The following is a 27,446-nucleotide window of genomic DNA, read 5'->3' as shown; positions in this document are numbered from 1 at the left end:
ATAGCTTGACCTGCATCACCATCATGTATTTATCAGCACTTAAAAATCTTTATATTTATAAACACTGACCTTTCTGTAAAATTTCATAGAAATCCATTTCATTGTTTAGGACAAACTACACTTTGGAGATGTATAGACAGACTGAAAAGTTGACTGACACACAAGGTGGTTCCTTTACATACCAAGTTTTTGTGTGAAGTGTAAATATCACTAATTTTTTTTTTTTTTTACAATGAGCAATACCTGTCTGGAACAGAAACATCAACTTTTGCCACCTGTACAAGAAATTTAACAGCATCTACTTGATTTTCTGCTGCTGCTATATGTAAAGCAGTTCTTCCATCATAATCTCTTAGATTCATGTCAATCTTTTTCTTAAACAACCTGAAAACAATTGATAGTAATATATTTTCACCTAATTTTCAAATGCGTGAAAGTCATTACAATTTCAATAAATTTTAACTTGGAGGCCAACAATTTGAAAGAGTAATCAAAGGAACCAATATTCCAGCAGAAAGAATGCAATACAGGGAGCACTCTACTTGAAACTAGGAGCATGGACCAGATGCAATTGTAGGGTGAGCATCCTCTGCTTTCATACAAGGTTTCAAAGGCAACTTAGAGTGGTTGCAGACACTCGCTGAGCCATCTGAGCCATACAAAAAAAATAGACTGTTTGTCTGAGGGAATTATGGTTATTAACCATTTCAACTTTCAAAACATTGTAATCTATGTTTTCAGAGTTAATCTTCCAAAACAGGCCAACCAGAAGCTCTTATCGTCTCTGGCAGCCATCAACTTAAATCAAGCTGAATCAAAATATAATAACATATACAATTTGTCTCTTTTATTATTTCTGCCATGTTTGATAACCATTGGTTTCATAAAGGCAGAGATATAGGCCAAAATGTGTTTTCCCATAGGTTTTCAATGGCAACTGAATCGCCTCAGCCACCTGTTGAGCCTGCTGAGCCCAATGAAAAAGTGGATTGTTTGTTGAGGGAATTCAACCCTATTATAGGAGAAGACTATGATATTGTGCAAGTCATAAATATCGAAACTAATCTGTTAAATGTTCCTGGAAATTAAATTGAAATAAAATAATTTCATTTTCTTAAGTAATTAATTGCCATTTATAATTAGGAAATTTGAATTTCCCGAGCCTATTGCTGCACCCATGATCGGTTGAGCTGTGACGTCACGAAGTCGGTTTGTAAAGTGAAAGAAAATAGGTATTTGATTACGATGTCCAAAGAAAGTGCAAATTTGGGGCTTTTACCCTATAATTTAAACCCAAAATATACAGAAGAAGAGACTGAGCCACAACATGTAAGCAAATATCACACAACATTGATGAACAACAGGACTTGCAAGTAGGATTTGCAGCCAGAAAACTAGTATGTCTGAGGAAAATCTAATGGCTACTTCTGAAGAATGTTCGTCTTGCTGGTAAAAAAAATCTTTTGAATATTTCTCTTTCATCAATCATAAGCTTGACAAGACAATATGTTTTGGTGATTAGATATACAGTATTGTAAACTTGTTTACAGAATATTCTTTGTTAACATACTATATGCAGTACTTGTATCAGTACCTGACCAACTTAGTGACATCAAAAGTTAAGCTGAAGCTATCGGTGAAAATCAATAAAGTTTACATATGATCTTCCTTCAGATAGGAGAATTCCGCAAGATGGCTATTCACAAATATTTCAAAGATTTCTAATTTTGCATTGACTTGAGCATTTTACAAAAGCACATTTTGCTTTAAAGATTATTTATTTTTGTTTACATTGGTATAATTTTTCATAAGAGCCTACCTTAATGTAAAGGTGGTCTTTCCCTTTCAGTTTCAAAACAAGGGCTCCTATGATTTTAGAGGAGTTGCTCTTGGAAAATTTGCCAATCTGTAGTTAGATAGCCTGCAGTGGCCATTTTGTTTGATCAAATGGAACAAAAAGTAGTTCTTTATAGAAGCTCTTCCATTTATCATTTCTGCCAAGTGTTTGGTTAAAATAGGTCATGGGATTTTCAAGTAGTTGAGCAAATAAGAAAAAAAATTAGACAAATACAAAGTGATTTAATATAAAGCTCACATAGACTTTTTTGTGTAGGTAAGTTAAAAAAGGATTTAGATTAGTATTAACATGTGATAGTATTAGCAAAGGTTAAGTATTTCTACAAACCTTTTTAGTTCTGTTACATCCCCCTTTTTAGCAGCATTTAATAACATACAAGTATGATATTCATCGTTCTCTGTGTCAACCAATTCCTGTAATATACTGGTAATTCAACAAGCAGTAAAAGAACATGGCCCCAATCCTGATGTATTATCTAATAGTTTTGATATAAATGAAAATGTCAATGAAAATGTATTTAATCAAAATCCACTTAAGTAGCAGTCTTTGTAAGAATCAGGCAAAATCGGAAAAATGTGATGCACCCGCAAAAAGGCTATATATTTTTTTTTTTGTAATGAAGTTGTTTTATGGGTCTATACTATGAAATGTGTAATTATTCATTCAAATCTGCCTGCTCTTAGGAGATAATCAACATTGAAAATACAGTAGATTCTACTGTATTTGAGCGCTATTTACAGAGTTATCTCCCTTAATTTTGAAATCTACAGTGCATTCTATATAATGTTTATCTCCTAAGAGCACGGGTTATATGAAAAACCACATGTTTATTTCTTTTTACTATGACATTTCAAACAAATTATCAAAAATAAAAATATGTAGGCTTTTTACCCATGAATAAAATTTTGCATGATCCTTAGCTGGAGTGCTACTTAAGTATTTGCAAGTCATTTTTAGATAATTTCATTTCATAGACACCCAATCTATGAACTGAGTCAAATGGGTTAGTACACAAAAACTCTCCTGACTTCTTTGACCTACTGTCCCAAAATCAATAGGTTTCTTGCTTTTCGCTAAAAGGTTAGCAAGCTTAAGCATAAATGTGTTCCAGAGAAGTACTGACAAAAAGTAAGCTCTATAGCTACATATTCATACATGATTCTTAAGAAAAGAATAAAACTAGAATAACTGTGAGCAATGCTCACTAACTTTATAACTCCTTCCCCCCCACCCACCCCCCACTCCCCAAATTTGATAACCTGCACCTTTTAACCACCATATTGATTTGGATCTAAATAGGAGGTGCATAATGAGAACATATAAAAATGTTTCTGGGAAAGTTTAATTCAATTCCATTCAGTGATGTAGGATGGGTCTCCAATATGTCTCCAAATTCACAAATGACAAAATCAATGTTTTGATATATGAAATCCCTAAACCAATTCAGATCAAAACCTGAAATAGGAGGTGCATAATGGGAACATGTAAATAATGATTATATGAAAGTTTCATACACTTCTAATCAGTGTTGCAGGGAATAAATGGATAAGAGACGGGCCCCTCTTGTGTAATGGAAGTACAGTATGGAATCCTGTTGCTTAATACACATCCCCCACCCCCACTTTGGAAGTAGGCGGGTATAATAATATAACAGACTTACTGGACAATATATTAGTATCATATTATAAACAGCTTCTCTGTTTGGCTTTTTAGAAGCTTCAAAAGGAGTCAAATTCCATCTGCAAAACAAACAAAAAAATGAAATTGCCAGTAATACCCACACTCGTACAGGAATTTGATTTCAAACTGCACTCAGAATTGCTTACAACGTGTAACCTATACATATATATCTGAAACAATCCATCCATTTAGAGCCACAATAATTGTACTGAAATTCTGACTGAGGGATGGATAATGTTATTCCAATATACCATCCACTTTTTGAGTGGGAGTAAAGCATTTGTTTAAAATCCTGATACAAATGTAATACATCAATCTAGGGTTCTGACAAAAAATTTCAAACATCTGAAATCAAAACAGTTAGCCACACTTGGAAAGCTTTTATCAGCAAAATGCTTCCCAAAGCCCACATTGATAAAACCACAGTGGTGGAACAATGAACAGTTGGGGCAAATATGGACACAACATTCAAGCTTAAAAAACAGGGAGTTTGAATTGTGATAAAATGTTTTAAATAGCATAAGATTCTAACATTCAACGCAGAGAGTAATCAAGGAAATCAAGATTCTAGCGTAAATCAAAAGAATGTAATCTAGGGACAAAGAACAGACATGGAAAGTAGACACTCAAAACAAAGAACATAAAATAACCAAAATAATACAAAAAGTTGAACTCCACTAAAGCTCACTAACTTGGTATCCCCCACTCCCATTTTAAACAATATGTACCTTCTGACTTCCATTTTGATTTAAATTAGAATCTAAAAAAACACACTGGGAACATGTTATAAAGAAATTCTGTGAAAAATTCATTGAATTCCATTTAGCGGTATAAAAGGAGTAACAGTTAAGAGAAGAGTCCTTCCTTGTCCCCATATTCACAAATGACAAAGTCCATGTTTTGCTATATAAAAACCCCTAAATTGATTTAGATAAAAAAATTAAAATAGCAGGTGCACAATAAAAACGTGTAATAAAGATTCTGTAAAAATTTCATTCAATTCCATTCAGTGATATGGTAGGAGTAATGGATAAGATATGGGTCTCCCTTGTCCCCATATTCACAAATGACAAAGTCCATGTTTTGCTATATAAAAGCCCCTAAATTGATTTAGATAAAAAAATTAAAATAGTAGGTGCACAATAAAAACGTGCAATAAAGATTTTGTAAAAATTTCATTCAATTCCATTCAGTGATATGGTAGGAGTAATGGATAAGATATGGGTCCCCCTTGTCCCCATATTCACAAATGACAAAGTCCATGTTTTGTTAGTGAAACCCCCTAATTGATTTAGATTAAAATATATAAGTAGGAAGTGCACAATGGGAACATGTAATAATTTTTTTTTCAAACTTTAGAGTAACAGATAAGAGATGGGTACCCCCTGTGTAATTGTGTAAATGAATTAAGGAAGGATGGAAAGACTGACTGTAAGACACCCCATCACTATATACCCCACACTTGCAAAGTGGGTGTCATAATATGTATCTATATATATGTGACCAGAACTGTTGTGTCCCCTGTTTGACCCATCCTTTCTTACAGTACAAGTCACATACCCTCAAATTATTAGTGTGGTAAATTTTCAAATAGATCCAATAGTTACCCTTTAACTCAAATTATTTTACAGACATATATAAATGCTTGTTTCAACCCCATTTTGGCCACCTAATTCCTCAATGGTTCTAGTCGAAACTCCAAAAGTTAGTCTCAGCCTTTCTTTTATAGTATGCATTTTGCTGTACCTCAAAAAGATCTATACAATAATAGTTCAGTAATTGTCTGAACATAATTATAATTAAAGTCTTACTTCTGGCCCCTTTTCAACCCATATTTTCTAATCAGTTGAAGTCACAACCAAAAATCCACCCCAGCCTTCTTTTTGGGGTGTGGCACCTAGTATATAACATCAGATATCTTTACACTTAGACTCATATTATAGTGTGGATATGAAACATCTTAGGACAACAATTACAGCATGATACATGTATCATTATAGTATTGGAATTTTCACTTGTCGTATAAATACAATACAATATTAAATAAATTATACAAATACATATATAAATTTTTTTTACCAAATTGTCTGAATGAATCTTGTAGAACATACCTATCTTTCCATGTCACTGCTATATTTTTTTGATTACATTTGTCCAGGAGAAACTCTACAATATCCTCCTGGTTCTCACTAACAGCTATGTGCAGAGCTGTTCTCTGGTCATAGTCATGTACATCCATTTTACAACCTGATCTTTTAAGGCTAAAAAATATATTTAATCAAATTATCTTAAAAGAGTATTTACATTGTATATAAAACCAGACATTGACAAATGATCCCAACAAATATTGTAATTTCTGCTACTAATAAAATGATATATCTCAATGGATAAAAAAAATATTGACACACCCTTATTCAGTTAAATTGAGAGCTACTTTTCTCATGTTTAAAGATAAAAATATGTTTGAAAATTAATTTATAAGAATTGGCAATAATAAAAATTTTGTCTGTTGAAAAATAACATAAATTTTCCATGTGCATATTTCGTGCAATAAACAACATGCACATGGAAAATTCATGTTGTTCTTCAGTAGACAAAATTTTTATTATTGCCAATTCTTCAATAAACAAAAAAAAATCTAACCGTCTCATCATCTGTATATCACCTCTGGCAGCACTAGTCAGTAACCTCACTCTTGTTAAAACATCATCTGAACAATCTATCTACAAATATAACAAGAAATCAGGCTGTTCAAGTGTCAGTTCCTGTAAGAATCAGGCAAAAAATTGACTGAAAAATGTATACAATAATTGCCTGGTCAAATATGGGCATAACAATTAAAATGTTTAAAGATTGAAATTAAAGAAAAGATATAATTTGATTTCTGTATAAAAAAGTTCAACTTTTGTAGCTACATAACTCAGTGCAGTAAAGCTTTGAAAATTTTCATTTATGATACCACTCATATGGAATTTGAAAAAAATACTATTGTTTGTGTGGTACTAACTTCAGTGGTTTTTGTGGGTAGGTCAAACCATGAAATGTGGTTCCCAACAAATAGTAGATTCCCTTTGATGTGTATACTGAAAATTTCAAAACCACAAATTCAAGATTCCACAAACTTGTGTTTCTTCCCTGATCCACAAAGATTGGTAGCCACAAATTAAAGTACCGGTACTTTCACAGAAGGTTAAATAATGAAAAGAACAATAGGTCAGAAGCTAATGGGCCTGATGAGTTTCAATCAATCAAATAGAAAAGATGGCAAAATCTATTGGTAGTTGCTAATTCATTTGACCAAGAAGAACAAAAATCAGATTATTCAGTCTACACCTTTGACTCTTGAAGATTTTTGTAGACATGCATAGTAAATAGGAACATTTCATCAAGTGAAAGTTTCTTTTTATATAAGTATTTGTAATGTTTTTTTCCCCACACAGTGGTTATACTCCTGTTTTAACCCTTTAACCTCAAAAATGCTCTTCTATGGAAGTAGTAATTCTGTTTTCCAATTAGCCAAATGCTGGTGTTTCAAAAACTGCGTGGAAAATTGAAATTCTGTCTAATGTGTATTATTTTTTAATGAATGTAGAAAATTATAAGTACCACAGTTTTACTTTAGTGGTATGGCTACTTGTGGTATAATTTCATCGAGATCCATACACTTTTACATGTACCTGTACTCAAGTTATTGTATTTATAGATACAAGACAAAGACACAATCAACGACGAAAGCAGGATACCATTATATAGCCACAATTTTTTTGCAGTTGTACAAAAATAAAAAAAAAACTTCATGAAAATCTAGTTTTGGGCAATATTTTCTTTAAAGTATTGGTGACAAAAGTTTGTTCTGTAAAGGGAAAATATTATATTTTATTTGTCAAAAAGATTCATTTCATTTGATTTAGAGGCTGTTTGGATAAGAATTTCACTATCACTTTTCAGACTATAGTTACATTTTAAAATTTTTTCAAGTATTTGAAGTAAGATAGAAAGCGATTATTAAACTGAAAGTTACACGCATTGTCATGTAAGATATACCCTCAGTCGTATATGAAGTTGATATCAGAGAGCATAAAAAATCTCTGACAACGTATGCACTATCCATATAAAGCCACATATATGACAAGCCAAGGTGGACCCAATGGAGTGTTTTCTAATATTAAAGAATGATTTTTTAATATTACAAATTTGATTTCTAATATTACAAAACCCTTTTTTATATTAAAAAATCATTTTTTTCATATTAAAAAAATCATTTTTTTTTATATTAAAAAATTTCATTCAATTTTTAATACTAAAAAAAATATTTTTAATATTAGAAAATGGATTTGTTGTATTCAATTACGATTTTTCAATATTAGAAAATCAGTTAGTAATTTTCAAAAATGTAAATGATTTTTTAATATTAGAAATTCATTTTCAAATATTACAAATTCACTTTCTAATATAGCAAATTCATTTTCTAATATTACTAATTCAATTTGTAATATTACCAAATGAGTGATATTTTGTAATGTCACTAAATCGGGAATTTGTAATTGAATTTTTAACATTAAAAATACTTTCTGATATTAAAAAATATGATTTTGTAATATCAAACAAGAGGCTCCCTGGTTAAATTTTGTCTTTAAATGGCAAGAAGTAGTCTAACAATTCTGACTCAGGAAGTCTTTGGTAGGACTTATCATGCTAAGAACTTTTACCCTATGTCAGAATTTGGCTAAACCTAATGGTTCTGGAGACATATGCAAAAAACTAGTCTGACCACTATGTTCTATTTTTAGTACTGGCAGCCATGTTTTTTGACAGATCAAAAATCTGAACATAACTTTTATGCAAGATATCCTTAGGAACATATGTGCAAAGTTTCATTTAATTCTGCTCAGTTCAGAGGAGAAGATTTTTGAAAAATTGTGAGCTAAAAATTGAAAATCAATCCATTCATTGGGAGACGAGATGAAATTCAGAAGGAGGGGATAATGGATGGACAAGGTGATTACCAATATATCCTTTTTGAGAGAGGGTATAATTTGTTGATCGGATGGTGTAAAAAAATTTATCAAAATCTATAAAAGCATGTAAAAAAGTAAGATACATGTAAGAATAACTTCTTTGCTACTGTATAATTAAAAATAAGCACACATCTAGATTTACAATACCAAGATTAGGTTAAATGGTAAATGAAAAATAAAAATCTAGATACAATGTATACAGGAATCACATCATATGTTTTCTGGTTAATAATAAGTGTATTCTATAAGCATATTGTGCTAATAAAAGCTGATACTAAAACGTAAGAATTACCTGATCCATACTTCCCTTTAAAAAACATGGAGAAAGAAAACAATGATAAACATGCTTTATGATAATAATAGGAAGAAATATTTCTTGTGACTTTCTTCTTCTAAATGCTAGTCTGTTTGGCTTATAAAAGCTAATTATTTATTCAAAGCTATTCATTGAATAAATTACAAAGGTATTACAGGATATTCTTATTTCCTAATAGTCTTTAAGTGATTAAAGTGAAAGACTTTCATTTTGTTTTTAAACATAATCTTCTTACCCATTTTGAAGACAGTTGACAGCTAACAGTAGGGTTGGCTACTCATAAAATCTGCTTTGACCCAACATTTCACATTGAAATGCCTGTACCAAGACAGGCACAAAGTGGATATTTTTACTTTTTCTCTGTCACTGACTTTGCCAGTTCATGTTAAATTAAATATTTTCCCTCTGAGTAAGAGTTTTGTAATTTCCTTATTACCTTATCCAACTAACCACTCCTCATTTCATACCTAAAATGCAGTATGTTTGGCAATCAAGGGAATCAAGATTCCAGAGGAAATCAAAAGAATGTAATTCAAAGACAAAGACCAGACATGGTAAACAGACAAACACAACAAAGAACATGAAGTAAGTAAAATAATACATACAAAGAAAAAAACATAAATGAGTAACTCAGACTCCACTAAAAACTGGGAGCATGGACCAGGTGCAATAGAAGAGTAAGCACCCTTTGCTCTTCTAGAATATTGAAGTTGATATGTCAAACTTTCTTAAAATTTTGGAAAATTTTTCGCTCAGTCCACCTCCTTTAAGAGTGTAAACATCCTACAAAATTTCAAGCAGTTACTCAACAACTGTAGGAGGAGATAACTAAATAAACCACAAACCCACCATCTGGATGGATAAATGGACTGACAATCAGACAGATGAACAAAGAAATGAATGGACATGGGCAGATTAATATGCCATCAGACTTTTAGTCACAGGAGCATTAAAAACATGCCCCACAATTTGCATCTTTTAAGTACATTATTTGGAATTTATTCATCTGACATGATAGAATAATGGGAAATCACTTCATTTTTTCCCTTTCTTCTCACAAGGACAGAAAAAAGGAAACTAGAAACTCTAAAGAGCCTGAATTGCTCACCTGGTCAAAAATAGTCCTTTAAGGTTTCTAAAGCTTACTCTTGATCTTACTGTATTATAGTAACAAGAATCGTTTAATCAAAAGAGAGCATCTTAGTTATTTAATAGGTTTTCATAGTATAAAACATATCTCGTGTAGTAATTTTATGACTCTTCAATGGCAATAACTTCAACATTGGTCAACAGATCTTTATGGAAATTTTGGCATAATTTGTTCTCACCATGCTGATCAATTTCACCCTGTCAGAATTTAGCTCAACCAATTTGTTTACCAATATGAGTTATTTCTAATAATCTTCAATCTGACCCCTATGGTCTATTTATAGCAACATTAGTCCTGGTTTTAGCCAGATCAAAAATCCCCACACAACAATTTTTAAGGATACATAAAGTACATTCACGACAAGTTTGGTTACAATCCATCCAGTAGTTGTGGAGGAGAAGATTTTCAAAGTAGGAAATCATAAATTCTGGAAAAAATCTATTTCAAGACCCATAACTCATTCATCCGTCAATGGATAGTTCTGAAAATTTCAGCATACATGTAGGTTCAACTCATCATAATGAAAAATTTACTTCTACTAAATTTTAGCTCAACTCCACTGTTCTTGGGTCATGTGCAAAATTCTGGACTTTGACCCCCTATAGTCTACTTTTAGTAATGACTACCATGTTTTTTGCAAGATCAAAAATCTCCATGCATAGACTGTTAAAAGTATTCTAAGTTATCCATCCGGTTGTTTTGGAGAAGATTTTCAAAGTTGGAAATGTGGAATTCAGCAAAAAAAATCCATTTTAGGACCCAAATGTCATTTATCCATCAACAAGACTTTCTGAAATTTCAGCATGGATCCATCCCATCATGCTGAAAAATTTACTTCAGGTAAGATTTGAGCTAATGCCAACTGTTTTTGAGTTATTTCCAAAATTCAGCACTCTGACACCTATGCTTTATTTTAAGTAATGGTGGCCATGTTTTTTGCCAGATCAAAAATCACCACATAAGGATTGTTAAAACCCTAAAAGGAATATTCATGCAAAGTTTGGTTACATTTTATCAAATAGTTTCAGAGGAGAAGATGTTTGAAATAGTGAACGGACGACTATAAAGGATGTCAGACACATAGTGATGGCAATAGCTCACATGGCCTTTCGGACAGGCAAGCTAAGAAAACAAATTTGCTTTTTTTTAAAAGAATCAAAAAAGGTGATGTATTTATCTGATAATGAGATGTAAACAATTCAACAGGAATATAATTATTAAGGAAACATAACAAGGAAGAAGGAAAATTACAAGGTGTTTTCAAGGGTTCAGTCACACTCAGTTATAAGTTTCTTTCCCTGAGCTGATAATTACTATCTGTAAACAAACTTGGCCGATAAAATCAATGTGCATGTAATAAACTATTCTTACGGCTATATTATGCCGTTCAGTTTGTTGCCACACTCTTTCGAACTACATGGCCACCATATTGGTTTCAAGTTGACTGGTGTTCATGCATGTATGAACAATCTGGCGAAGTTTATGCATGTACAAACTTTCTGGCAACCAATAAAAAAAGGCTATAAGCATGAAGAATCTCATGGTTAGAATTATAATATTATAAAATGCAGATCAAAACAGTTGTATAAAATTGTGCTTTTGCACCAGTTTTCATGATAATGCACATTTGAACCAATTTTGATAGTAAAGTAGCAACATTTGGTATGAGGTATTGAAAATATTAAGTCACCTCATTTTTGCAAAGCCTTAAACAAACTAAATGTTGTCCTGTTATTACCTTGTAAATGCCTGCAAAAATGAGTGTACATTATTTCAACTAGAGTAAAAATGAAACATGTATGTCTGGCATATATATAATCCAACCATGAAAATTAAATTAGTGAAGTCAAATGCGCGCTTTGCATTTCATCTACGAAAGACATGGAAATTTTATAGTGTAAAAAGAGCCAAAATGAGTGAATTCTGCCTAATTGGGGAAAACACTGTATTCATTACATTTTCTTTCCAAGAAACTTTAGCGACATGCTTCAACAACTGTAATATCATAACTATGAAAGCCTGTTGGATCAAAACTATTTATGAAATAATATCTAACTTTGAAAGACATTAATGAAAGTTTCATGGAAAAGATACTTCATAAGTTTTTTTTTACATACACATGTTGTAACAGCTTGTTAATCCTTCTTATTTGGGTTTAGTCATCTTTTTGTACCATTCTGTGTAAGAATCAAGCAATGGGCAGCACATTATTTTTCTTAATTTATTCTTTTTTGCCTCAAATACATTAAATACATCAAGAAAACAACTGAGAATCTATTTAAATTTATGCTGAAGCATCTTGGACTCATATACTGTTTTACTGTTAGACAGGGAAAAAGTGTGGGAAATTTTCCATAATGTATTTCAGCTAAATTTGACCTATTAATATCTTAAAAAGGCAATCTTTACAAAAGAGTAATCCAGGGAACCAAGGTTATAGTGGTAATCAAAAGAATGCAATCCAGGGACAAAGACCAGACATGGAAAACAGACATACACAACAAAGAACAAAAAGCAACTAAAATCATACATAAAAAGTAACAAAAGCAAATCAGCAACTCGGACTCCACTAAAAACTGGGAGCATGCACCAGGTGCAACGGTAAGGTAAGCATCCTCTGCTTTTCTAGAAACACCCACCAAGTTGCTCATAAAAGTCAAGTACGGGGTAGACAAACGAGGAAAGGAAAACTACAAACCATTGAATAAATCAGTTTTCATGGATATTTCTGGTGGTTATCAGGAGTTAAAACTTATATGATGCAAAAATAAAATCTTTGTTTTTTTCTTCATGTGCCAGGCCTTACAAACAATTTGTCTGCTTTTTAGACAGAGTAGTACTTAAGTCCTTTTAGAGAGTAAGCTAAATTTTTCAGTAAACATATGTAACTGGACCAGCAACTAGTGTTCATAAATGAATACACCACCTTGTTTATTATTGATAAAATTGAAAATAAAAGACAAAAGTTCAAACAATCTGGAGAATGAAAAAATAAAAAAATCAAATCTCTAGTCGAAAAAATTCAAAGATGAATCAGATTTTCAAGAGAGTACTTCTACAAGAATAATTTTTTTTTTTTTTTTTAAATTTATTCAGCTTTGATCATCATATTTAAAAATTAAAATAAACTCATGCGACAAAAACATACCTTGGTATCATTTTTATCCTCTCTTAACTCTTCCATTTTCTTGTTCAATAAGTCTCTGATTATCTTTGTCTCCTCAATTTCCTCATGGTGCAGACTATCCACTGGGCGTAATCCCCTTCAAAAAACAGTATTTATTGTTATTATGTTTTAAGGTATTATATTTTACACGTAATGTGTGGTATAGAATAGAACAGTTTGACATGAAATGAAGTTACTTTTTCTAGAAAATGAGCTTGACAAATGCATTTTCACATAAGAACTGAAAGTTTTCATCAACCACATCATGCAATTTCCATTTTCGTAAGTAATCATATTAAAAAGAAAATATGATGCTTTGATTTTATACCCCCCCCCCCACTTTTGAAAAGTAGGGGGTATATAGTGATGGGGGTGTCTGTCCATTACTCCCTCCGTCACTGATTTCTGTGCTTCTACTCAAGGGAATGATTAGATATTTGGAATATGGCTTAAACATGATGACTTGCACCATGTACCCCTTTCCAGCTTTCTAGGTAATAGACTTCCTGTTTTCCAAAGGACTAGGTTTAACATGTTCAATAATCAAAAATTTTTTCCATCACATATTTCTTAGCACACATTGGAAGGAATGATTAGATTTTAAGTTTATGGCTTAAACTTGATTTGTACTATGTCTCCCCTTTTCATCTGTCCAGGTCAATACTTACTGTTTTCCGACCTACTTAAAATTTGTAGAAGTGCGGTACTGGGAAATATTCTGTGGCAGATTTCTCAGCACCCATTGGAAAGAATGATTAGATGTTTGGTGATAAAGTGATTAAATGAGCTTTTAAGATACCGGTATTTCCATATACAAATTACAGCTTTATATATTAACATAATATTTAATTTATCTAAAATTTCTGTTATTGGCAAGAAACCATGAAGCAACTAAGGACATTCACTCAATCTTAAATACTTCAAAGGTTTCATGTACACAGCAGTTTTGAATATAACAAGAATGATTTTAATATTATGTTAAAGAGACAATGACCCAACTAGGGTAAAAACTATCAGAATTTCATTCTAACTTTTTTTTGGGTTCTGAACCTACAATTAAGACTTCTCTGTATATGGTCATTATTGGGGGAGCAGGAGATATAGATTTAGTGAGCACTGCTCACAGTTTTTCCAGTTTACTACATTGTACTATTTTTTATCTTTAAACAGAAATACTGATAGGAAGCTCACAAAGAGTTAAATGTTAAGTGAAAGACCCTTAAAATCCTCCGACAGTAATTACATTCCTTCATGCAAATCTAAATATGATGCTAAACCTTCTTAAAAAAAACTTTGAGTAGTGAAGAAAAAGTTGTTCTTTATTTGAAAGAAAAGAAATAGTTTTGTCAAAAGCAGAGTTTGCAATAGTGATGTCATATTCACTACTTTGCATATCATTAAGTGTCAAATTGGTTGGCAAATAAACAACTAAGTAAACAATTAACAATTTCATGATTAGAACCACAATTTTCAAATCTTTTTAACTTCATTATTTTGTATCTAATTTTGGTTCTGTAAAATGTTTCATTTAGATAAAATTTATATTTTGTATGGGAATTTATAACTCTTTTACTTGAAAAATAAATTTGAAATATTTATATGTAAACCACTATGTTCATATAAAATTATTCTTAAAATTTTATGCTCATATAGTCTCATTACTGAATATTTACTTAAAAATCCATGGATAAAAAGAGTTTTATTGGCAGTGTAGGGAACCAAAAGAATATTTCAAGTATCTTGAAAAAATGAAAAAATTATGATGATTTAAAGTTGATGCCCCATGCCACTCAATAAATTTTGCCAATAAAAATCAAATCACAGGTAAGTGATGACATCATGAAGAAATCTACCAAATAGTTTCAATTCAAAGCATACTTAAACAAGATAAAAGAGACCTTGATCTAATAAATGGAGAAACTTTGCAATCCGATAAAAGGTAATTAACTATCTCAACAGTGCCATTCTTTGCTGCAGCATGGAGGGCTGTTTGTCCATTTGAGTCTTGCAAATTCATATCAGTGTCTCTTTTATGTAACCTAAATGAAAAAAGTACAAAATAAACAAATCACTATCAAAATGTATCATCATTTTCTTTCATTTTGGGGAAAATAAATCATATTGTGAAGAATGTCAACAGAGTCAATTTCGTAGTTCATAATGCAAAAAAAAAACAACTTGGCCTATTGTTCATTCCAAACAGCGTTCTTCCGCCATTGGCGCGGACATTTTATGCATGCCGCAAATAAAGTGTTGCATGTGGGCCCTGCAGGCACACATTATTCCGTAGGTCTATCTCTGAATTTCCAGATTTTGTTTTTTGGATCTGTGTCCGGAAGCATATTTGTCATTTAAAAGCACTAATGGCCTAAACAGGTTCTCGCTTGTATTCTATGTAGTGTAATGATGGTCAACCAAGAACCAGCTTACCAATGACTTTGCCCACTCGTAGTAAACAAAACTTTTCTCAGGTCAAAAATGATTTAGGGAAACAGCAGGTGGTGTGCAGGGGACACGATCATTTCCCCTGATCCTATTGACGGGACCCAGTAAATTTCAGATGAGCCGACTGATTGAAAACAAATGGACATGGCTGGTGAACCTAGAGAATTTCGAGTGAAGATGAAACTGTTCATTTTGGTGCTGGGCCAGGTTGGATACAATCCTGATAAGAACAGAAAAATTCTAAGTGGAGCTGCAACATCAAGTTGAATTACAATTTGAGTCAACACAATGCCATAATAAAACTAGAAGCCCTGTTTATCACAGGAGCCCTCACATCATTTGTTAGCAGTGATTTTTTTTAAAGTAAATCAAATGTGTCTGTAAGACACTAATGATACCCCCACTTGCAAATTAGGAACATATTTATTTTTGTATGAAAACATGGTTTGCAGATTCAGTTCCAGTACCATAACATGAAAAATCTGGAGATCAATTTGGGGATCAGAAATTCCTAAATATATGCATATCTACATATTGTATCCTGGTCACATAGTGTCATGAAATTCTGTGTGGTAGTGTCAGACTAATTGCAATGAGAAAAAGAGGACCGATGGACGGACTGTCGCACAAATAATGTTTATATCCCCATAATAAATCCCTTGGGATATATTTCTGACAAAAATTGCAAAGTCTAACTATCACCCAGTTCGTAATATTCCAAAGTCCAAATATCACCTAGTTCTGTAATATTTCATGAAAATCAAGATGCTATGACATTGCACACCATCATTATGTGTAGGAACTTCCTGCAAAAAACAATTTAGATGAGGGGATAGCCATACAAGCCATATAGCTCTATTTCTGATGAAAATGACTAACAAATAATGTTTATATCCCCATAATAAATCCCTTGGGATATATTACTGACAAAAATTGCAAAGTCTAACTTTCACCAATTTCTGTAATATTTTACAAAAATCAAAATCCTTTGGCCTTGCGCACCTTCATCATGTGTAGAAATATCCTGTAAAATATTTTAGATGTAGTTCAAAGACTGTATGAGGAGATAGCCAGACAAGCAATGATCCATATATTTCTGAGTAAAATGAGTAAGTGTGACTATCACCAATTTCCGTAATATTTCACTAAAATCAAAATCCTTTGATCCTGCACACCTTCATCATGTGTAGAAATATCCTGTAAAATATTTTAGATATAGTTCAAAAGCTGTACGAGGAGATAGCCGGACAGACAGGGGTAAATGAATATGCCCCAGACATTTTGTCATGGGGGCATAAAAAAACAAAATATAATAGTATTTCTTTTTATTTATTTGGAGTGTGTGTATCTTACTCCAGCAGTGCTAGAGGTTGTCTGGCAAGCTATTTTCTGACTTGGTGCCATCCTAAACTGACATGTTGAAAGCCACTGCAAACGTGAATAAGCTTAACAGTGTTTTAAAATATTGTAAGTCTTTTCTTCACATAAAAGAAGTTTAACCCACCAGAAATCAAGCAATAAAAATCCAAAATTGTAAATGGTAAACATTTTACTATAATTCTGCCGATTTCAAAGAATGTTGGTACAAGTGGTTTGCAATATGGCGCTTGGAAGTAAAAGTTTGGGGTATGGAGGAACGGAATTCCAACCTCTTATGTTGTAGGAGTATATGTACCTCTGTTACCTCTCATCTAAGTGTATACAAATCTGAGGTTAATTTATTTGTTGGTTGAATCTCTCCTGTTATCTTATTATACTGCCATATTGGCCCCCTTTATTCTGAAAATGATCCCCTATTTTGCTGTCAAGAGGGCCACTGCCCCCCTTTTTCAATTTTATGGAATGAATACTGTATTGTCTACTTTTGACTATGTGATGAGAGAAGTTTCATAAAGCATAGAGATGCTTTATTAGTGCATTTCTGGAAACTAAGTACATAGTGCCTAACCCCCACAATATCAGAGGTATCAAAATATTGTTATATATGCAGAACTACATATTGTGTCTATATTTCACACCCTTTTACTTTCAGTGGTTTGAGGGTAGTTACAAGATGATTCAGAAGTATACTTCAGGAAACCAAGTTCAAAGGGGAATAACTACCACACCCCTAATCAATTTAGAAAGAAATGATTTGTTCCATTTTGTTATTTTATTCAATTTAAATGATATAGATTTACATTTTACATTAATTAATTAGAAATTGAAAATTTAATATTTTTATTTCAATGTAAATTTACAACAGCATTATAATAGATACATTCAATCAGACCAGCCACTGATCACTGGCTATCATTGGTCAGCAATCAGTCAATCAGACCAGCCACTGATCACTGGCTATCATTGGTCAGCAATCAGTCAATCAGACCAGCCACTGATCACTGGCTATCAATGGTCAGCAATCAGTCAAGAAGCTATCATTAATCCCTCAAATAGTTGTGTAAATTGTATCAGGGACTATAGAAACATCTCAATTTCATAAGAGTTCAATTAAAGAATGACTGTTATATTTTTCAAGTCTATAAAGAAATAGCCTCGGTTACATTCTGCACACTAGATAACAGACATTGAGGTTTACATTTCAAATTAATAGAAAATATGTTACGTTCTTTTTAATTTAATACTATACTCGGCGTCACATAAATAACATACTGTTAAAATTTGAATAAAAATATTTTCTACGACTTTATTGACACCAACCGTCGTTTAAATTGTCTTAAATGACTTGCTCATTCGTTTAGCCAAACAGCTTCTCATAAACAAGTCGCTTATTAGCTTAAATCATGCGTAACAAATCCTTACGGGAAAATCCCATACTAATATCCGCCATGTTGGTTTTTACGGGACGATTTGTTTACAAACGAAGTTCGTAAGTTCCCGTCGAACTCCGGTGACAATCGTCTGCTTGATCAACTTCTCGGTATTGTACGTTGTTCGCGTAAAATAAATCCGAGATAACCGAAATAACGCCGAAGTGCATTCTGGGTTCTTTGGTTTTTGGACAAACCATTTAAACGTAAACAAATCTCCTAGCAACCTGATCACTGTAAACATGGCCGACTTTTTCCAATGTAAATATTGGCACCTAGAATTAAAATCTGACCGGAATTTAACGATTCAATGTTTAGGGAGAAGCCGTTTGGCTGAACAAATGAGCAAGTCATTTAAGACAATTTAAATGACGGTAGGTGTCAATAAAGTCGTAGAAAATATTTTTATTCAAATTTTAACAGTATGTTATTTATGTGACGCCGACTATAGTATAGAAATTTTAATGAGTAAATTACTAAAAACAAAGAATGACCATACTAACACATGTTAAAATTATATCACGGTAGGTATAGCAAGTGTTAGATAATAATACAATAATTAATTGGAAAGAGTGAATAACCAAAATATTATCACGAGTGCCGAAGAACGCCTAGATTTAACTCATGTGCGGAAGCTGTTTCGCGCATGAGTTAAATCCTCAAGCATTCTTGGCATGAGTGATAATGTTTTGGTTATTCACAATGACCAATTGATTATCCTATTTAATATATAGATTTTGTTCATAATTTATCGTCATTTTCTACATGAATTTTCAATTCTGTGATTGGCGGATTGATATCAAAGTTGTGACATTTTGGTGGGAGAAAGTGCGAAAGTGAAATTACTCAATTTATTTCACAGTGTGAATTATCAAAATTTATTACACCGGGAACTTCGATAAATCTCCGCTATCTATATAATAAATTGAATTATCACTCATAAAAAAACATTTTTAAATACAAGGTCCCTAAGGAAAGTTTGGCTGTAGTAAAACAGGTATTAACACACCAATTATAGATAAGTTATCAGTCTAAAATATAGTTCACCAGATCATTTCATGATCATAAGCCTCGGTCAAAGTTTGAAAATAATAATTTCAAGAGTATATTTGAGTGAATTATTCATGAAAAACACGCTATTAATGTGGACCATTTATAGGATGAATAGTGGGATCAAGTGAATCCACCTTATTATTCATTAAATACCTTTTAATTTTATCAATTTCTCCTTTTTCTGCAGCTTTTATCAATTCAACAGCTGTTTTCTCTCTAAAATATTTCTGAAAGAACAAAATAATATTTATACATAGGCAAAATAATTCAAAAAAGAATTAAAGGACCTTAGAGAGTGTGCTCACATACCCCACGCTTCCTCATGTTGGATACTCAAGTAAATTTGTAAAAAAAAATACATGTAGAAGGAGCCCAATAAAAAGAGGAATAAGAATGTTTTTCAGGCTTTAGACCTTTATCTTCTAACTATATTCTATTACTCAGAATGTAGTTTCAAACTCCAAACTGTGATTTCTTTGAGTTTTATAGTCTGGAAAACATTTTTTTCTGTGAATTTTGCTAAGTTCAAGAGCCTGTAATTTCGGTAAAAATCATCAGAGTGGAACGAAACGGAAATGTACACTTGACCTGTAACTTATCATGGTGAACTTATATACCAAAAATTATGTCAATATCTGCAAGTGTTTAGAAAAAAATCTGGAAAACTTAAGATGGACTGATGGACGGCATGACGAGTCAAAAACATTATACCTCCCGCAACAAAAATGTGAATAATAGATAAATTTGACATGAGTAATAGCAAAACCGGAGATACAAGCATGGAGAAGCTAGATCCAGACAAAGGAGAACATACCAAAAAGTGATAAGTACACACAGGAGTACTTTTAATTACTGCTGATACAGATACAGATATTTATTTAAACCAATCAAAGGTTATCAGAGTGCATAAATTTATTCATAGATTATACACTCAAACTCAAAAACTAAATTCTGTTCGGACCTCAGTGAAGAAAATTTAAGATCAGAAAAGATAGTGGTCAATGATATTTAGTATTAAATAGTTATAAATATAAATGAAAGCATAACCATGTTAAAAAATTAGCAAAAACTATGAGTAACGCTCTCCGACTGCCCCCATTTGTTAACATGCACCTTTTTACCTCCATTTTGATATGGATCAAAATCTAAAATAGGTGCACAATAGGAACATCTTATAAAGATTCTGTGACTGTCTATGCTATTCTGTTCTATTCAGTGGTTTAGGAAGAGTGATGGAAAAGAGATGGGTCCCCCATGTCCCAATATTCACAATTTAAATGACAAGGTCCATGTTTCCCTATGTGAAACCCCCAAATTGAATTGGATCGAAATCTAAAATAGTAGGTGCACAATGGCAGCATGTAATAAAGATTCTTTAAAAGTTTCATTCCATTCCATTCAGTGGTATAGGAGGAGTAACTGATAATAGATGGGTCCCCCTCGCGTAATGGAAGGAAAGAAGGACAGATAGACACCCCTATCACTATATAAATATAACTTTAGGGGATATTTTTCAACTGTACATGTACCTTCTGCTTTTTATGTATAAAACTATTGATATTCTATCTCTTTCTGAAAAATTTTAATTTCATGGCACATAAAATTAAACCTTAGTGGGCATTCTTACAATACCCCACACCCATACATTTACCTTCTTCATAAAAATTCAGTCCCAAAAAAATAAATAAGTTGTCCCCCTCAACCAAGTTCTTTGAAATTATTCCCATTCAAGGGTTTGTTTTGCTAGAGGCCTTACTACAGGGTTTTCAACATGATTATACAAAACCACAGAAAAAAAACTCCGTAAAATCACCTTCTAAATTCATTGTATATAAATACCTTCTCCTGTCCAGAAGATTTATAGTCTTTTATCATCTGTTTAACCTCTTTATAATCTTTTTTATCAGGTTTATTATTCTCATGGAAGTCAATATCAGCTAATGCAGTTCTATTCCACCTGTTTAATATATTAATGGTTAAAAATTTGTGTAAATATCAACAGTCACAACTCAGAACCCCTCCCACATTTTCATTACCCTGCTTAAGGAGGAAGACCTAGAGTAAGGGAAATAACTCTTGAAATCAGTGATATGTTTGTATCATATTCAATCCAAGTTACTTTGATGCTTACATGAGATTGATACAAACATTACAATGAATTTTAATAGTTGTGTCCCTTACACTAGGTCTACCTCCTTAGCTTCAAATTGTTTTACCGATAGTATCTTCCAATTAAAAGTAAGAATTTCATTTGAATTAATGAATTCTTTATTGCAAAAGCATTTTTTATGTTGTAGTAACACTAAAATATTTACACTATGTTCTAGGTCATTTACTGTAGAGAACAACACACACACACACACACACAATAATCATAAAAAGTTATAATAAGAAATTTTATACATTGCAGTTTTTTTTAAAGAAGTGAAACAGATATAGTTTATACAATAACAGTTAAGTTTCAAAACTTAGTGTAAAGAAATCCTAAGCACAAGTAGTCAAAACATCTTTTTATGTCTTCCTGCCAATAAGTTCAGATGTGTTACTAACCTGTCTGTGGCAGCAGGAAAACAGAAATGATGAGATAAGATATATTTTACAACATCCATCCGATTCTCACAGGCGGCTAGGTGGAGGGCTGATCTATTGTCATAATCAACATCTTCCATTTCTATATAGTCTTCATTCTTTAATCTAAATTTATAGTCAGTCTTCATCAAAGTTCAACAAATTTTAATACTAGTATTAAGTTAATCATTTGATATGCACTTACTTATACAAGTACACCATTACTCCTATTTATATCATAAGTGATATTAAGTACATATAGCCTAACAATCTGAAAATGTATATATTTTTACAGCTAGTTGAAATAGACTAGTTCCAATTTCAATAGAAATCTAACTAGGCAAGTGAGTAATTCAAATAGTTCTTTAAGTAGAAATCTACCCTGCATTATACCAATGAGCTACTTAACTACCACATGGTGGATGGCAAATTTAAAGGTTGAGGTCATTGTAATTGACAGCTATTCAAACTTATAAGTCAGTGTCTAAGTGATTACACAGTTGTTCTGTGGTAATTAAATAGGACACAAAGGTATAATATAGGGCATATTTCTACCTAAAGAGCTATTTAAATTACTCAGTAGCCTACCTAAATTGGTATTAAAATTGAAACTGGTCTATTTCAACTAGCTGTATGGCATGCAATTCTATATAAGTTTAATGTGATCAATTGGTCACGGAAGGTTGTCAAAACCAAGGGGAGGTGTTGGGAATGGGCTCTCAATATCATTTGAAATGCTCCCTTAGGTGTGTGTCTCAAACAGCCTCTGACAACCAAAGTCCAACTCCAACCTTCATGATGGGTTTACCAACTGGTGGACCTGGTCCGGCCGTTTCAACTGACTGGAGAAGGGGCAAAGGTGAGTCACTGACGCCTTAAAACCAGATAGCCTCGGATAGATGGGGCTCGTAAACTTTGGAGGGTAGCCCATCTAGGAGAAGGAAAACTCTGATCTAAAACCTCCGCTGCCTTACAGCTACACCCATTGGCAGGGAAAGGCTTCATTAGACAACCTCGAGGAAAATCAAGAACCAGGAATCTGTAACTTCCTTACTGTACTTCCAGGATTAGAACTTCAGGAGCTAAGGGTGAGGTAACCCCGACAGAAAACCTAGAGTGCTGAAGAAGGAGGTGTTGGACGATACAGCGCCAAAATGACACTTAAAACCATGAACAAGCGATCTGGTGCTCACCCTGTGAGGACCCACCATGAAGGTGCAGTTCCGGGCTCTCTGTCTCGAAGGAGCCCAACCAATGCTACTGGAGGTACCTTAGTTTTGTCTTGTGGAGTCTGGGGACAAACAAGGAGAGCTACTGACCATAGAAAGATCAAACAAAAAAGAAAAGAGCAACCACATATTAACATCATGCAGTGGACTACAGAAGGGGTATCAAACAGAAGGAGAAGAACTTCAACAATTTCTTCAATAAAACAATGTGAACATCTGCTTTATTGAAGAAACACATCTGTAAGAGGACAAACCTTTTAAGATCAGAGGATATTAAGTCTTCCAGAGTGATAGAAAGGAAAAAAAGGTGGAGTAATGATTCTACTAAGAAACAACATTAATGCCTTAGAGACAAAAAGTTTAAGGAGGAAGCAGAATACATTGAAATCAAAGCACTATTGGGAAAAGCTTGTATAACATCGTTAACTTCTACTGTTCCAATGTCACTAGACACCATACAAATACCAAACAGTTCATTCCTCATAGTAGGAGATTTCAACAGCCAGTCACAAATTTGGGGATATAATACCATGGACAAAAGAGAGGAGACCACAGAAGACTGGCAGGATGAAAACCACCTTATCCTTGTCAACGACCCCTTTGATGCATCTACATTTTATTCTCGTCGATGGCATACAACCACCACACCAGATCTAGCCTTCTGTACTGACGATATTCACCAAAAAATCAGTAGGAAGGTATGTGACCAGCTAGGAGGCAGTGATCATTGACCTGTCATAATATCCCTTGCAGAAACAACATCTGAGTATGCTCAGCTATCAAGATGGAATTACAAGAAGGCAAACTGGAGTATGTTTCAGTCTAGAACAGATGAACTCACATGGGACATAGTAATAGAGGGAAAGAATATTAACAATGTGGTGAAAGCATTCAATACTGTTGTATTAAAGGCAGCAAAGGAAAGTATACCAAGAGGTGTAAGAAAGGACTACAAGCCATACTGGTCCAATGAGATACAGGCAACACAAAGGCAAGGGATGATGCAGAACTACATCGCAGAGAGGAAAATAACATCAAACTCCAAAAGTGCAAGGCTAAACATCAAAGAACAAAGATTGAATGTCAAAGAAAAGGGTGGAGAGAGAAAACATCACCTACGGATATGGAAAAAGATAAAAAAAAAAAAAAGCTTTGGAACTTGACAAAAGCACTGAATGATGAGGGAAGCAAAGGTGAAAAGATCACACTAGAAGTTGAAGGAGAAGCAACCATAGGAAAAGTGGCAGCAAACGAATTTGCTGAAGGCTATGAGAAAGAAAGCAACAATGATATACCAACATCACGGAAAAAAGAAGTAAGAACTGAATTGAGAGAAAGATCAAAGGTGCCAACACATGAACTTATGCAGAGATATATCACGATGTTTGAGATGAAGGCAGCCAACAGAAAAATGAAAATGAAAAAGGCACCAGGTCCAGATAACATCACCAATGAAATGCTTCAACACCTTGGCACCTTGGCATTAATTACTTTGCTACAGATTCTCAACCTGAGCTGCAGACAAGGTCAAGTCCCTCAATGTTGGAAAGAAGCCACAAAGATGCCAATACTGAAGAGGGGAAACAACAAGTTGAAAGCCTCAAGCTACCATGCAATTAGTCTAACAAGCAGTTGTTGCAAATTAATGAAGGGTATAATCAACAATCGCCTACAGACATACTTGGAATTGTACAACATTCTTGGTCATGAACAAGTTGGTTTTGACAGTACAAGAGCACAGAAGATCAGACAACACATCTATCTCAAGTAGTCGAGGATGCATTTCAATCATAGAAAGTAATGCTAGCTGTCTTCATAGATCTTCAGAGAGCATTTGACAAAGTTTGGAAAGATGGCCTTCTTAGATTTGGAGTATGTGGAAGAATGTACAAATGGTCCAACTCATATCTGTACAATAGAAGGGCAAGAGTACTCGTAGATGGGAAGCATGGCCGAAAAATACTTCTAGAACAGGGTGTACCACAGGAAGGAGTATTGCCACCAACTCTCTTCATACTCTATATGAATGACCTAGTTGCAGAGCTACCAAATGGTGTACAATCAGCGCTCTACACAGATGATCTTGTCCTCTGGTGCTCTGAGGAGTGTGCAACTATTGCAAGGTAAAGGATACAAACAGCATTAGATATGGTAGTCAAATGGGCAAATGAGTAATGTGTTACCATCAATAGAGAGAAAAAAAACAGCAACCCTCTTTACACTCTCACCTAAAACCCAATCTGTCAAACTGACCATGGATGACATCCATATCACATTGGAAGACCAGCAAACACACCTTGGTGTAACCTTTGATAAGAGACTTACGTGGAAACAGCATATATAATGACAGCCAGATGAAAATTAAACATCATGAGAAAACTTGCTGGTACAAACTGGGGTACTAATGAGAAAGTTTTGAAATCTGTCTACGAAGGAAACGTACACCCACATCTAGAATATGGCTCTAGTGCTTGGATGACAGCAGCTAAGTCTCACCAACAGACTCTAGATAAAGTCCAGAATCAGGCACTCTGCATCATCACAGGAGCCATGAAATCAACACCTATTGCTAGTATGGAGGAAATTACATACATACAACCATTAAGTAAGAGAAGAGAATGTAAAGCTATGATACAGGCCACCAAATATCAATGCTTACCAAACCACCCTATGAATGAGAGACTAAAACAACTATCCTCAGGCAGACTCAAAAGATCAAGCTTCACTCTTGAAACAAGAGCATTGCAAAGAAAACCCCAAGAACATCTAACTAAGAATGTCAAACCTATAGATTTTAAAATGAATGACAATCCATGTGCAGAGACGGAGGACAATGTAACCATTCAGACAACATTTCCGTTACTCAGTGCCAAAGACAAACAATCAAACATCATCTGAAAGACCATAACAATGAGCATGCTAAAAGAAGAGTATCCATCAAAATTGTGGGCAAGAGTTTACACAGATATTTCAGCCACAAATGCTACAACAAAAGGAGGGGCTAGCATCTACAAATGAGGAACAACAGTCAATGGCAATACCAACAGGACTAAATTGCTCCAACTTCAAAGCTGAAGAAGAAGCACTCATCCATGCGGCAAATTACATCAAGGAAAACACAGAAAATATGCAAGTAGTATTCCTAACAGATGCCCTCTCCATAATACAAGCACTGTCCAACAACAAACTACCACAACTTGAAAGAGCTATTTATTCCATCAAGAGCCTTAAAACTGTCAAACAGTGGATATCCTCACATTGTGGAATCATCGGAAATGAAAAAGCAGATAAGCTAGCAAAGGAAGGCGATCAACAACTGCAAGGTGAAAATCCTGTCTGCTACACAGAGATGAAGACCATCATCAAATCTCAGCACAATACCTCTCAGAAGCCAGATAGCTACCATCAACTAAAAAGATTTGAGCAAACCACAATCTTCAGGCTCAGGACAGGACACAACAGAATCAACCAACATCTATATAGAGTTTTGAAGGTCATACCATCATGTATGTGTCCCTGAGGAGAAGCAGAGCAGAATACAGAACACTTTCTGCAGACATGCAAGTAACACCAGGCACAGAGAGAGAAGATATGGGATAAACCAACCCCCATTACAGAGAAACTGTATGGACCTGTCGAAGACCTACAGAAGATGGCCAGATTTGTTGAGGAGACTCACATTCAAGTGTAATGGCGAACCACAAGAAGAAGAATGTGATCAATTCAAATGAACAGAACCACATGTTAACCAAATCTTAAGACTAATGAAGATACAATATCATACATACAAAAAAATAAACTGCAAATTTGCATGCAATTTGAAGTAAAATATGTCAAAAAAATGGTTGTTGCAGAAACACTGGCTGACAGACAAAATTAAAATAAAATCCTGGTCCACTTTAATCATTAGTATTCAGAAAAACCATTATCAAACAAAAAAAATCACATCTCTCATGGTTTTTAACTACAAAATTTTATGGTCACCATCATAAATCATTATGTTGTTTCCATCAGAACTGATTTGTTCATGGTGTCATAGTTTTCCTTTCCTCTTTTGTCTACCCCACACTTGATGAGTAACTCAGCCACAGGCCTTTTGAGGAAATCAAAAGACAAAATTCCCTACCAGCGCACCTGGTCCATACTTTAAGTT

General features: G+C 33.5%; 1 protein-coding gene across 2 annotated transcripts in view; it reads right to left on the bottom strand.

The window, feature by feature from the left end:
* LOC148625998 (uncharacterized) overlaps positions 1–27,446 on the bottom strand; it is a 56,358-nt gene that overhangs the window by 11,912 nt on the left and 17,000 nt on the right. Inside the window, exons 12-22 of one of the 2 annotated variants that reach the window (XM_088569518.1) lie at positions 22,047–22,190; positions 21,336–21,453; positions 19,650–19,723; positions 15,087–15,227; positions 13,171–13,285; positions 8,849–8,863; positions 6,182–6,261; positions 5,650–5,799; positions 3,519–3,597; positions 2,186–2,271; positions 244–384 (exon numbers count right to left, since the gene is read on the bottom strand). In XM_088569518.1, coding sequence (XP_088425644.1) covers positions 244–384; positions 2,186–2,271; positions 3,519–3,597; positions 5,650–5,799; positions 6,182–6,261; positions 8,849–8,863; positions 13,171–13,285; positions 15,087–15,227; positions 19,650–19,723; positions 21,336–21,453; positions 22,047–22,190 — 1,143 coding nt within the window. The remainder of the gene's footprint in view (positions 1–243; positions 385–2,185; positions 2,272–3,518; positions 3,598–5,649; positions 5,800–6,181; positions 6,262–8,848; positions 8,864–13,170; positions 13,286–15,086; positions 15,228–19,649; positions 19,724–21,335; positions 21,454–22,046; positions 22,191–27,446) is intronic. The other variant, XM_088569519.1, reaches the window with a different exon arrangement.

Source organism: Perna viridis, chromosome 2 (assembly GCF_037379345.1).
Source record: "Perna viridis isolate PV_CMFRI_1.1 ecotype Kerala chromosome 2, ASM3737934v1, whole genome shotgun sequence".
NCBI lineage: Eukaryota > Metazoa > Mollusca > Bivalvia > Mytilida > Mytilidae > Perna > Perna viridis.
Note: the sequence above shows the minus strand (reverse complement) of the source record. Positions and strands in the feature narration are given on the sequence as shown.